Source organism: Aphanomyces invadans (genome assembly GCF_000520115.1).
Source record: "Aphanomyces invadans strain NJM9701 unplaced genomic scaffold supercont1.10, whole genome shotgun sequence".
In the NCBI taxonomy this organism is placed as follows: domain Eukaryota; phylum Oomycota; class Saprolegniomycetes; order Saprolegniales; family Verrucalvaceae; genus Aphanomyces; species Aphanomyces invadans.
Window position 1 is genome coordinate 865,442 of NW_008580155.1, and position 12,244 is coordinate 877,685.

The 12,244-nt window shown below is 52.6% G+C and overlaps 4 protein-coding genes across 4 annotated transcripts; 2 read left to right on the plus strand and 2 right to left on the minus strand.

Annotated features, from left to right (window-relative positions):
• Positions 1-214: 214 nt before the first annotated feature.
• Positions 215-7,681, plus strand: H310_05939 (hypothetical protein). The gene is made up of 5 exons (XM_008870809.1): positions 215-775; positions 819-1,067; positions 1,117-1,684; positions 1,734-2,595; positions 2,651-7,681. Exons 1-5 carry the CDS (start codon positions 264-266, stop codon positions 7,579-7,581), a joined length of 7,122 nt encoding a protein of 2,373 aa, XP_008869031.1. The 5' UTR covers positions 215-263; the 3' UTR covers positions 7,582-7,681.
• Positions 7,682-8,012: 331 nt separating this feature from the next.
• On the plus strand, positions 8,013-9,243 carry H310_05940 (hypothetical protein; the record flags this gene model as incomplete). The annotated part of the gene is made up of 2 exons (XM_008870810.1): positions 8,013-9,164; positions 9,208-9,243. The coding sequence occupies 2 exons, from the start codon at positions 8,013-8,015 to the stop codon at positions 9,241-9,243; spliced, it is 1,188 nt and encodes a 395-aa protein (XP_008869032.1).
• Positions 9,147-10,929, minus strand: H310_05941 (TKL protein kinase). The gene is made up of 2 exons (XM_008870811.1): positions 9,566-10,929; positions 9,147-9,518 (listed from the first exon to the last, which is right to left on the minus strand). The coding sequence occupies exons 1-2, from the start codon at positions 10,911-10,913 to the stop codon at positions 9,262-9,264; spliced, it is 1,605 nt and encodes a 534-aa protein (XP_008869033.1). The 5' UTR covers positions 10,914-10,929; the 3' UTR covers positions 9,147-9,261.
• Positions 10,930-11,321: 392 nt separating this feature from the next.
• Positions 11,322-12,195, minus strand: H310_05942 (hypothetical protein). Its single transcript, XM_008870812.1, has 4 exons — positions 12,148-12,195; positions 12,042-12,100; positions 11,913-11,993; positions 11,322-11,856 (listed from the first exon to the last, which is right to left on the minus strand). Exons 1-4 carry the CDS (start codon positions 12,182-12,184, stop codon positions 11,383-11,385), a joined length of 651 nt encoding a protein of 216 aa, XP_008869034.1. The 5' UTR covers positions 12,185-12,195; the 3' UTR covers positions 11,322-11,382.
• Between the last annotated feature and the right edge of the window lie 49 nt (positions 12,196-12,244).

The window sequence follows — 12,244 nt, forward strand, 5'->3', positions numbered from 1 at the left end:
GGCCATCACCTGCGAATGCACACAGTGGCCATACGTAACGAGCTATCCGGAATTTGAAGGAATCTCCTCGAATAGTATTTTGACACTTGTGCAACTATATATTTTGACTTGATGGTTAAAATGAGGATTGATTGTAGACTTCAATGACTTCATGATACAAAAACACACGATTTTAGTGGAATTTCACATCGGAAAAGATTTGAAGTGTCCCAGGGGAAATTCCCGCACTTTCACAATCACATTGGGGAAGAAACGCGACAGGCATGGCTAGAACCAAGCAAACAGCGCGCAAGTCCACGGGCGGGATGGCGCCTCGAAAGATCCTATCCCAAGTCAATGCGTCAGGAGATGACAGCTCTCGCGGCACGATCGAACTTGAGGGTGCGACGAACGATGAGGCTGTGCTATTGGAGGAAACGCTGCTATTGTCGCCCGACCGTGAGAGTGTACTTTCTTCGTTGTCCCTGGAGTCGGCGGAGTATCGCTACTTTCATTCGATTCAACTTCTACATGATTTGAATGCGACGGACACCGATCCCGACGTCAAGATCGAGGAAATCCTTAGCAACATCCATGCACTTGAGACAGGGGGTGGGTGGCATCGTGCACAACGCCTTCGTTTGCGACTCAATGTGATTTTACTCGACAAGGGACACGAACGTGCACGCACCTTTTTTGTGGAAAACTTAGGATTGGAATTAAATGCGCCACGGCCCACTGATGCAACGGTGTCCACTGTGGGAAGTCTCGAAGCTGTCAAACCTAACACATTGAGGTATACATTATTCTGTCAAGTCTTGTTCAAACCATGAATGTAGTTACGACGTTGAATCAATCAAGGAAGAAAAAATCAAACACGTGAAAGAAAGTTTGTATCTTGATGGCTCCAAGTGGATGGTTCCGTACAGCGTGGCTTCTTCGCTTCGTGAATGGAGCGCATACGAGCTACAAGGCTTTTTCGAGTCTCTAGCCGCGTCAAGTTTACCCGCATGGACTCCCGAGCAGATGCAACTAATTCTCGAGTTCATTTTGGCCCAAGATTTACTCAAGTGGACCGACTTTGACGCGTATTTCTGTCTTATATTCATTGATCCTAGCACTCACCAAGAGATGTAGATATGTGGAAGTCGTGGCAAAAGGAATTTTGGCTGGAATCAAGAATCCAGATGACAACAGCGACAAGGTTGGCGTTTTTGGTTCCTTCTCCCATCACAAAAATCTAAACCTATGTCAAATGGATGTGTTGTGGGAACGGTGCTCCCGTGAGTTGCAAGACAGCGAGTCCTTTGCGCTGCAGTATGTCCAAATGTTGCAATCTGCGTCAACAAGTGACAACGAAGTGGAATTCTTGACGACGGCGCTGACGTGGCTAAAGCGATTTGGACCTCACCTCAATGGCGTTCGTGTGGTGCTTCTGCATCGATGGATCCAGCTCGTTCTTCACAAGGCGGACAACGAAACAATATTGAGGAGTTTGTTCTTGCAGTACATCGAAATTCCTCGAGAAGGATGTCGCATTGCCAACGAAGAGACGGTGCGCAACGCTGACTATAATAGTGTCGTCCGATTTGACAACCTCTCCAACTCAGCGTTCGGATCGTTCAGTGAGAAGTCGTCCGGCAAATCCCTTGTACCACGTCTAGCACAAGAGTTGAGCTACAACCTAACTTCTTCCTCGGACGAGGTATTACCCCTTGTCGGTGGTCGCATCCGTCCGTCTCATCACAAATTAGGACTTGATCAAAACGGTGCTGTCAATCCTTGTGCTGCGTGGGGCGACGGTCCACGACTATTCGCCGTTCTTGAGTTTGCCGTACTTGAAAGTCCAATACGCCATGGCCATGCTGATGTCTGGACGGGGGAGTCGTGCGGAGTACGAGAATGATATTGTCGACCAACACGATCTCCACGAGTTGTTCCACGGGTCGGAAGTGTCGTTCTGCAAATCCAATCCGTATTTGATTGGACCTGACGACCCTGTGTCTCTCGTTCTAAACGTGAAGAATATTGAAGCATTGACGATCCAACTGTTTGAAATCAACTTGAGCGACCACTTTCTCAAGACCTTTCGTCCGATCAAGGGCGACATTTCACTGGATGGCCTCCTCCCCAACGAAGAGATGAGAGTGCGGTTCGACCACGTTCCAAGCCATGTTCGAGTCCAACACCGCGTCGAGTTTCCATCGATGCAATTGTCTCGTCGTGGCGTGTTTGTGGTGGAAGTGGTGGGCCAAAACACCGCGTGCCGAGCAGTCGTGCGCAAGGGATTCCTTCGCTTTACACAAGAAGTGACTGCCAAAGGACACGAATTAGTCGTGTTCGATGAGGAGAGTCGAGTGATTTTGGATTGCGTTGCCGCCATGCCCGATGTCCTAGACAAGTCGAAGCAACACTCGTACGCTGCGTCCCCCGATGGGCGCATTATTATTCCGTTTTTCACGGCGGTCGACACATCATGGGAAGATCCAGTCCGCAAGTCGACTCCAATTTTCATTGGCCATGGGACGTTTGGAACACTTGGGACGTTGGACTATTGCGAGGAGAGTTACAAGGTGAAGGCGAATATCCACATCGACAGTGAGCAATTGGTTCCTGGTGCGACCACTTTGCTATTGAGCTTGTACGCAATTCAACGCCACCTTGAGAGTAGGGACGAAAGCTAACGTGCTCATTCGAAGCAAACTGTACGTCAACGGTTGTCCGACGTCATTGTCCTTGCTCAAGAGTGTGATCTTGTCGGTGGAGTTCACGAGCGAAACCAACATCCAAACCAAGAAGGAATTTCGAAATTTGACTCTGCCCAATGATTCGACTGACCTGACGACTTCAATTGACATTCCCCCCGAAGCTGTATCGTTCAAGGTCACGTTCAAGGGCGAAGTAGCCTCTCTGCATTCTGTGGACAAATCGACATCGACTGCCCGGGCGACGAGGCTCTGCCAGGTTTCTGACTGGAAGCACTTTGACATCCCCCACCCAACACGTGACGACACTCTATTCAATCCGTACCTCAAGACAATCCAAGGCGGGAGTGGCGACGAATACATCGTGCTTATGTTGGGCCACAATGGTGAAGGGGTGCCAAATGTGGAAACGCAGGTCCGTCTCCACCACTTGGCGTTCGAAACACCGATAAGTCAGACCTTGGTGTCGAACGAACTTGGAATAATCTCGTTGGGCGGGCTGAGACACGTTAAGTCCATTCATATTGACGTGAACGATCGACAACACTCGTGGAACCTACCCAACTGGACGGATGACGGCGACGTTCGAGAGATACAGTGTGCTATGTCTCTCAAGAATGTGCTGATTCCGGTGCCCCATGGCATTGGAGAGGATTTGGGTCCTTGGATTCAAAACCAAGCTGTCACAGTGTTCAAGATCTACACGGTGAAATCACGTCGAATCCAGCAACGCATTGACAGTCAAGTGTATCTATCCGTTGGGCCAGGGTCGAGTTTGATTTTCAAGCCGTTGACAGTGGGCGAGTTTGACGTCGTTGTGAAGCCAATACATGCCGCGTATCGGATCACGGTGGGCGAGTCTGAGATTGCTGGTTTTGTCAAAGCGCAAGGAGGTGCACTGTTAAAAGCTGATCGGACATCCCCCGTGATGATTCGGAACTTGCACGTGGTGGATCGACAGCTCAAGATTTTTGGTGTGAACGCGACACCTCAAACACGAGCTCAGGTGATCTTGAGACGGTTCGTCAGCCACGTGCCGCTCAGTAACGTACTGAAGCAAGACATGAACGACGACCAAACTATTCGAAAGCACAAGATGGACGCACCTCAAAGCGAGTACTTTGAGAGCAAGCGCATCGGAGATGAGTACGCATACATTTTGGAGCGACGTGCGTTTGCTAACCAACACCCAAACTCCAAGTTGTTGCAAGGAAATCGATTAGCGGCAGCGTCGCTACTTCTGAATCCATTCAAGGCCCAAAAGACAGTCGAAGCGACTCTGGCTGACGCAAAGCAAGGTGAAGAGTATGGCAAGTGTCGAGAGGCCGACAGATCAAGACTGGAAAGACTTGATGCATTCGCGCAGCATTCCAGTGGAAGGCGAGTACTTACCAAGGAATGTTCAATGCCTCCCAACACCCTTTTTCTGGATACCACCTCCTTTGTTCAGTCCAATATTCGGCTTGATGTGCTCGGCGAAGCGACTGTGATGTTACCGACGACGTTGTCAGGCTCGTACGATCTGATTGTGTCACTTGTTGACGATCACACAGTTGACACTCGCCAACAATGCACCTCGTTTGGTACGCAAAATTCTAACGCTCTACCATGGACAATCACTCTGAAGAACACTGCACTGTCACGTGAATCTGCCTTGGGAGTTTCTAAAGGAGTCCATTCCATTCAAGTTCGTGGACATCGCTGCATTCCTACAAGCCATACGACAACGTTGCCTTGCGGTCCTACCAGCAAGATTGAGGTGTATGACTCTCTCGAGCATGCGTTTGGTCTACTGGACGCTCTGACAGACCACAACATGCTGTACAATGAATATATTAAAATGTGGCCGTCACTGGACCTCGCTACCAAGCAAGCAATCTACAGTCAAGACGCATCGAATGAACTCAACGTGTTTTTGTACAAAAAGGACAAACCGTTTTTCGACGCGGTAGTCCTGCCGATTGTGCAGTCCAAGTTTGTCAAGGATTTCGTGGATTGGTACTTGCTGGATGCACAGTCCGTTCTCCAGACGTACTTTGTGAACCCCGCTAAGTTTTCAAAACTGGCTTTGATCGAGAAGTTGCTCTTGGCCGAGCGGCTTGCCCCAGCGAACTCGGCTGCAGTGTGCCGTTATGTAATTCGCGTTGTTGAGGCATACTACGGAGAATCGACGGTGACGAAACTGGACACGGTATTCGAGCACGTGATGACAGCCAAGAGCACAGACCAAACTGACCTGGTACAATATCGCGAAGACGATCAACCTGAGCCAGCGTACTCCCCTACAGCACCATTATTTTCCCCAACGAGTCCGGCTTACAACCCGACCAGTTCAGGATTCAGTGTCCGACAACCACAGACTCGAACAATGGCTTTTCGAGCGAACACGAGATCCTTGCAAAAATCTTCACTATCGAGGGATATGGGTTTTTCATTTGGAGCTGCGGCCAGTTCGATGCCAGCTGCAATGCAAATGACAAGCAACGATGACGAATCGGACGAAGACGAATCGGACGAAGACGGCGATGATGAAAGCTGGGAACACATTAGTGAAGAAGACGGGGACGGTAATGACGACAACTCTAGAACCAAAATTGAACCAACAATGAAGAAACGAAGAATCTTTCAAGCTCCAGGAGCCACGTACAAGGTCAAAGAGCGCAGATACCACGATGGAAAGGACGAGCCACAATTGCATTGTGGAGGACTTGTCCCGACTCAGCAGGCTGTTCAAGACAAAGCATGGACAGGGTCTGGCATCAATCAATTTTGGTTGGACTATGCCCGCCACCTCTTGGTGCCGTCGCCGGAAAATAAGTTTCTCTCGGCATCATTCCCAGAAGCGTGTTCGACATTCGCAGAATCGATGTTGGCGTTGGCGGTGCTGGATTTGCCGTTTGTTGGTGGGACCTGGACGACTCGTACAACTCCAGCAGATCCGACGACTCTGGAAATGAACACGACGACACCAGTCATTGTGTTCTTTGAAGATATTCGGCCCCAATCGGAACAAGACCTCTCCGACGACATCGCAATGGTTGGATCAAACTTGATTGTCACGCAAACAATTTTCGACCCGCGAGATTCGAATTTGACCCAAGGACAGCTGAAGCTCGTGAAGGAGTTTGTCCGCGCCACACGGTACGGGCTTCAAGTGACTGTGAGCAACTTGAGTCCATTGGCGACTCCACCGCTCAACTTACTAGTGCAGATCCCCGAAGGTGCGATTCCCGTCAGCCACGGTAGCTACTACACGAGGAACACAACCTTTACTTTGTCCGGCAATGAGACGGAGACGACAGTGGTGTACTTTTACTTTCCTATGGAAGGCATATTTTCCCACTTTGCCGCCCACGTGGCGATTCGAGGTCAAACAGTGCGATGGGCAGACGAATCTCCCATGTCTCCAAGCTCCATAACGGTGGTCGCGGAGTCCAAGACGGTTGACATCACGTCCTGGAAAGATGTTTCGTCTCGCGGAAGCCTGGAGACAGTTTTGCACTTTTTGCGCTCCCACCACAAGCTCGAAAGCGTGGACTGGATCACCATAGCGTGGCGTCTCAAGGACAGAGCGACGTACGAAACGCTGTTGCAGTTTTTGCGCCAACATTTCGTGTACTCGGAGGTTGTATGGCAGTACTCATTCTTATTCAACGACACCGTGGCCATGGCTGAGCTGATGCAACGTCGGTTATCTGCGTACGAAGTTGGCCCAGGCTTGTCGCTGCCGTCGCTACTGCCACTGGCTGTGTTCAACACAGAGGGTCGCTTTGCCGACATGTGCCTCGAATTTGCTGAATTTACCCCGTTCATTCTTCGCCGCACGCACTTGATGAAAGGCAACAAGGTCATCCCCAACCAAGACATTCGAGAAGCGTTCCGCGTTTTGTGTCACACGCTGTGTCTCTTGCCAAAGCTAGCCGACGAGCACTACTTGGTGTTGGTCTATTTCATGGTGTTGCTGAACCGCATGGACAAGGCGCTGGACCTATTTGGTCGAGTGACGGAACGTGCTGCAAAGACCTTCCCGTTGCAATACGACTACATGAATGGTTTTTTGGACTTTTTCCGCGACGATCCTACATTTCCGACTGCTCGAGCCGTTGCGATGAAATACGCGAAGGCAGCGTACGTTGCCCGCCATCGATGTGGCGACTTGTTCAAGCGTTTGCAGGACCAGCTGAACGAACTGGACCAGCTGACGCAGGAAACGTCGGTGGTGTCGGTCCCGTCATCGTCCGACCAAGACGTGTCGATCGAGTTGACTATGAAGAAGGGGTCGTTTGTAATCACCCAACGTGGTACCCGTGTCGACAAGTGCGTCATTAAGTACTACCCCGTCGACGTCGAGGTGATGTTCTCCAGGGAACCGTTCGCTGGACAAGATGCTAGAGTGTCGTCGTGCATTTCTTTGATTCAACCCCGAGCGACGACTGAGATTGTGCTGTCGCCTGGAGGGGCGACAACGATGAGTGTACCTCCGGCGCTGGAGGCGACCCAAATGCTCGTAGTCGCGTCCCCGGTGGGATATCCGGAGCTGGAAATGGTGAAGCCGCACTTTTGCGATTCGATGGACGTCCATTTTTCACTGGACGAAGGACTGGTGCAAGTGTTTGCTGGTCGCCGTCCCCTGAGCAAGGCGTACGTGAAAGTGTTTGTTCGCACCAAGGCTTCATCGAAGTCAGCCAAGTTTTACAAGGACGGATACACGGACATTTGCGGTCGCTTCAACTACATGGCCATCAACGACACGAAGCTCCTCCTAGACGTGTCGAAACTCGCCCTCTTGATTTTACACCCAGACCACGGCGCAGTCATTCGACAAGTGTCTCCGCCGATCTCAATTTCGTTGGAAGGCGACCAGCGACCAGTCAAGCGCGACTGGACGTCGTACTAGTTGTGATAGCCAAGTTGGGCAACTTCGTCATGTTGTTTCGATAGTGTAGAGCACACCGTTAAATTTGCATTCTTTCTCGCTGGATTATGGCACTTTTCAACTCGATCGACCTCTGCGGCACGCTGCCTCAGCATTGGGCACGGGAATATTTTCGCGGATCGGATTTTGTTTAGTTGAACCACTCCGGGATATTTTCGTGCATTTTATTGATGCTGCCAGCATATCCGCCGACGACGTGGCGCTCCTCCGATCGCATACAGCAGGAACCGCCCTTGGTATCGTTGGTACTGCGGCTAGGACCGCTGGAGCTCCTTTCAGCCGGACGATGGCTACCCATCACTTTGGTCTATGCCGCGTCTGTGCATGACGCGGCCATCCTCCGATCATCCCTGGCCACCGCGCTGTCGTATCATCCCATCTTTGCCGGCCGGATGCATTGGACATCGCCTTCTACGTCTCATGCAGTGGCGTCTCGCTTTAGCGTACGAGTGGACTCCGAAACGAGTGGAGCCATGTTCTCGGAAGGAACAAGCCCGTTGGCACTGCACGATATCGTGGTGTCCCCGACATCGTCCAATTGGGCAGCGCGGGAACGCATCGTCAGCCACTGTTTTCGCTCTCCAACGTCTCCCAACGCAGGTCATCGCGACGTGCGCTGCCTCATTCGCGAGGCGACGCCACTGCTGCATGTGTCTGTCGTGCATTTGCATGGTGGAGGCACGATTGTGTGCGCAGAATTTGCACATGCAATTGCCGACGGCGCGTCCTGCTTTGAGTTCCTCTCGTGCTGGGCGGCCGCCATATCCAACTACTCTGCGCACTCGACGACTTGCAAACGTCGCCGACAAGATGCACCCTCGTGGTTTCAGGGACCACACGATTGGATCTATCCAGCCATTTGCAACCATCCATTGCGCTTGGCCGCCCCGTCCAAGTGGCTCTTTGTGTCGTCCACTCCCAAAGCCTATCAAGCTGTCGCAAAAGGCGCACGCGTCGTGCGGTCGAGTGTATATCGCCTCTCGTCAACGCAACTCCGTCATCTCAAAGCGACGGCGTCGTCGGCATGGCACCTGCATCGCATCAGCACCAACGACGCCGTGTCTGCTCTGATTTGGCGAATCACGTCATCCCTTTCAACCCGAGTGAACCGACCGTCGCACTTGCGCATGCTACTCAACTTTCGCCGTGTGTTGCATCTGCCTCCTCACGTAACGGGCAACATGGTGTACTCGATTGTAGCGTCCGACTCCCCCGCCGCCCCTGCGGCCACGTCCTCCACGACCCGTCTTGCCCATCTTTGTCGTGAAGCCGTCGAGTCGTCCAAATTCCACGTCGTCGCGGACTTGGCCACAATCTACGCCACCCCATGGACTCGCATCTTTTGGAACGAGCCAGCCGACTCGACTGCGGGCGTGACGTATGTGACCAACCTGTCTTGCTACAACTTTTGTTCATTGCCACTACTTCCAGACGTTCCTTCCGCTTTGGCAGATTTGCGCTGTGCTGTAGATCAGCTCGAGAGTCCGTATGGCGCGTTTCCGTACTTGTTTCAGCTGTATGCAGATCCAACGTCAGGCATGCGGGTCGTCGCTCACTTGCCGTCGAATACAAGCGACGAGTTTGCAGCGCTGTGGCAGCAACTTGTTCCTCCTCACGATGTAACCAGGACCGTTTGTGACTTTAAATAACTAGGAGCTTCATTTGTTGTCGGAGAATCATCGACACCTGTATCGCCGTGGGCCTCGCCGCAGCGTCGTGGGATAGGCATTGCATCCCGAGGTCTCGCACCCACGTTGGGCTCTCGACGGAAAACGTCGGCTTCACCGTTCCCAACATCACTTGGGCCATGATGGTGGTGTCGGCGAGTGGGCGACCCTTGACGTTGGTCTGGTCCGAATACGGAATGCAATGAGTGTCGAGCTCGGACACGAGCACGCCTAAAGCGATACGACTGTGATCATGCGTCGGTCAAGCGGGCTCGTACCGAATGAGTACATGTCGGCGGCGACGGTGTAGTGGCTGTCCTGCAGCAGCTCCGGAGCCATCCATCGGTACGTTCCGACGCCCATCGTCATCGTGTCTTGGGTGTCTTCTCGCGCGATCCCAAAGTCAGTCAGCTTCGTGCCATGTGTGGAATCGAGCAGCACGTTTCGCGACTTGAGGTCTCGGTGGATAATGTCGAACGAATGCACATACACGAGGCCTTCGACGATGCTCAGCATGCACTGCACCTTGTCAGTCCACGAAAACGTTGCACGAGTCGTCGATTCGAGCTTGTCCCGCAGGTCGCCTTGATTCATGTACTCCATGACGCAGGCGAGGTCGCCGACGCGCTTCCACGACGCTCCCACAAACTCGACAACATACGGAGACTTGAACATCGACATGAGGCTGATTTCGTCGATGAGGTGCTGGATATCACTCAATCGGTACTGAGGGATGTGGCGATTTTGGAAACCTAAGAGCGCAGTCTTGACAGCGACTTGCCGGCCTCGATACGTCGCGAGCCAGACTTCGCCAAATGCGCCTGCACCAAGCAACTGTTCTCGAATGACTTCGCGATGGTCAATGCGGGTAACGCCAAGCTTCATCATCGTCGCGTCAAGCTCGATTTGGTCTGGCGTCGACGGTACCGGAAACTTTCGCTTCTTGGCGACGGCGTCCGACGGTACGGGACTGTTGGCAACGGGATAGTAGACTGAAAAGTCGGTTGGTGGCGGGGGTTTTGTGGCGCTGTGGTGCCGCCGCCGATGGATAAATAGAATTACGAGAACAAAGAGCGTCATGGCACCCACGATGCTCGCCGCAATCCAGACGCTGTTGGCCGAGAACCACGTCAGTTTTGACACGGGGGACGTGATCTCCACAGACGATTCTCGTTCACTTGTCGTGAATGGGTATGCTTGAGCGGCGCTGGATGGAACTTCAGTCGAAATCGTGACCTTACTGTCGACTCGTGGTAACGTGATATCGGGCGATGTGGAAGCAGGCGACGGTGACGGTGACACATGGGGAGCAAAGTACCATCGGTAGTCGATCAATCTTGTGCCGTTCACGAGCATGCAGCTCGACACGTTGAGCGGTAGCCTTCGAATAGAGTCCTGTAGACGTGTGCACGCTTCGAGCCGACACGGCATTGCCGTCGCAGGAGATGTCGCGTTGCATCCTTCGGTCCACAAGTTGATGGACTGTTGGGCATTCGAGTCGACGGCAATCGTGTCGGCGGTTCCACACGTGGTACTGTTGGCTGTGGCGTTGATGGTCAGGCCCTCAAGCAGCTCTGGTGAGCACCATTCGGCGGATCCACTGCTCGTGCTCGAGTTGCTTGACATGCGCCGAGAAATGGAATCCAATGCGATGGCAACAACTCCTGACCCGGAAACGAGCCAATCGCAGGCAAAGTTCCGAAATTTGATTCAATTAAGTTTCGCGAGCAGTTTGCACCTTTCAATAAAGTATCAACGTGCAGCGCACAAGGCAAGTCCACTTGCGGGCGCGCACGAGTTGGCAAGGCACAAACTACTCGTAGACGAACGTGGTGGGGCAGAAGCAAGCGAGCGGGAACGATGCAAGGATATGAGTCCTTTGAATGAGTTTATGTACGAGCGATCGAGACAACTCGATGGAATCGAGTCGCCGTGATTCAATTGCTCACGTCGATCCCCAAGAGGAAGCTATACACGTTGCACGTGGTCGAATGCCAAGTCAAGTTGTATGTGTGTGTGGCACGTCGTACCGACCTGCAAGACTTCCCTATTGGTACAAGCCCATGGACAAGACGCATCAACGAATGCATTGGGATTAGTCGTCCGAGAAGATTCCACCCTTCTTTGTATTGACGGTGGTCACACTTGTTGCTTGACGGCGAAAGTGCGCTGGCTTGGCCACGACCTGGTTTGCCGCTTCGGGAATTGCGCGTTTCGCATCGAAGATCGGGTCCTTCGAGTACATCCACGACCTTTGTGCTCGTGTGTCTTTCTGAGGGTCAGAATTCACCTTGATGACTTCACCGGACGCTCCGGACGCTGCCTTGCCACGTTCAACGCGCGCACCTCCAGCCCCCCCCGCGACTCCTTGTTGGTGGCTGGGCACAGTCAAGGTGCTCGTCGGTACCATCGTTCCAAATGTCACTTGGTTACTTGTTTCGAGATATCTGTTGTCCACATTTGGATCTCTCGACGGTAAAACAGCTCCAAATCCACTCTCTGGTCGATCTCGCAGCGGTCGGGATTTCACGGCTTGTTCAAAGTTGTCTCGGCGAATCATGCGTAGGTCCTGCGCATGGGCTTGCATCACACACTGCATGCCAGCTAGGACGACGACGCGCGCACCACGTTTTTGTGGAGCTCGTTTCGAACTTTCAGGTCGCTCGGGTTCACAAAGTCGTGCTCGTTGGTCGTGCAGTAATCGTTCTAGAAGGAAGTCGTGGCAAAGTTGATCCAGCCCCATTCGCGCCATACCTTTCCGTCAAAGGGCAGCACCCCCTGGAGAGCCCCCGACCGCTCCTCGTACCAATTGTCTACACTCAGCATGGCCATGGGCATGCGCGAATTGGAGCTATAGTACCTTGCAACGTGTCTTTCCTGAACGATCGCAGCGCCATCTCTCTTTGTGGCTACATGCTCGTCATGGCGGCGGTCCCTCAGCCCACCGACCTTGCACT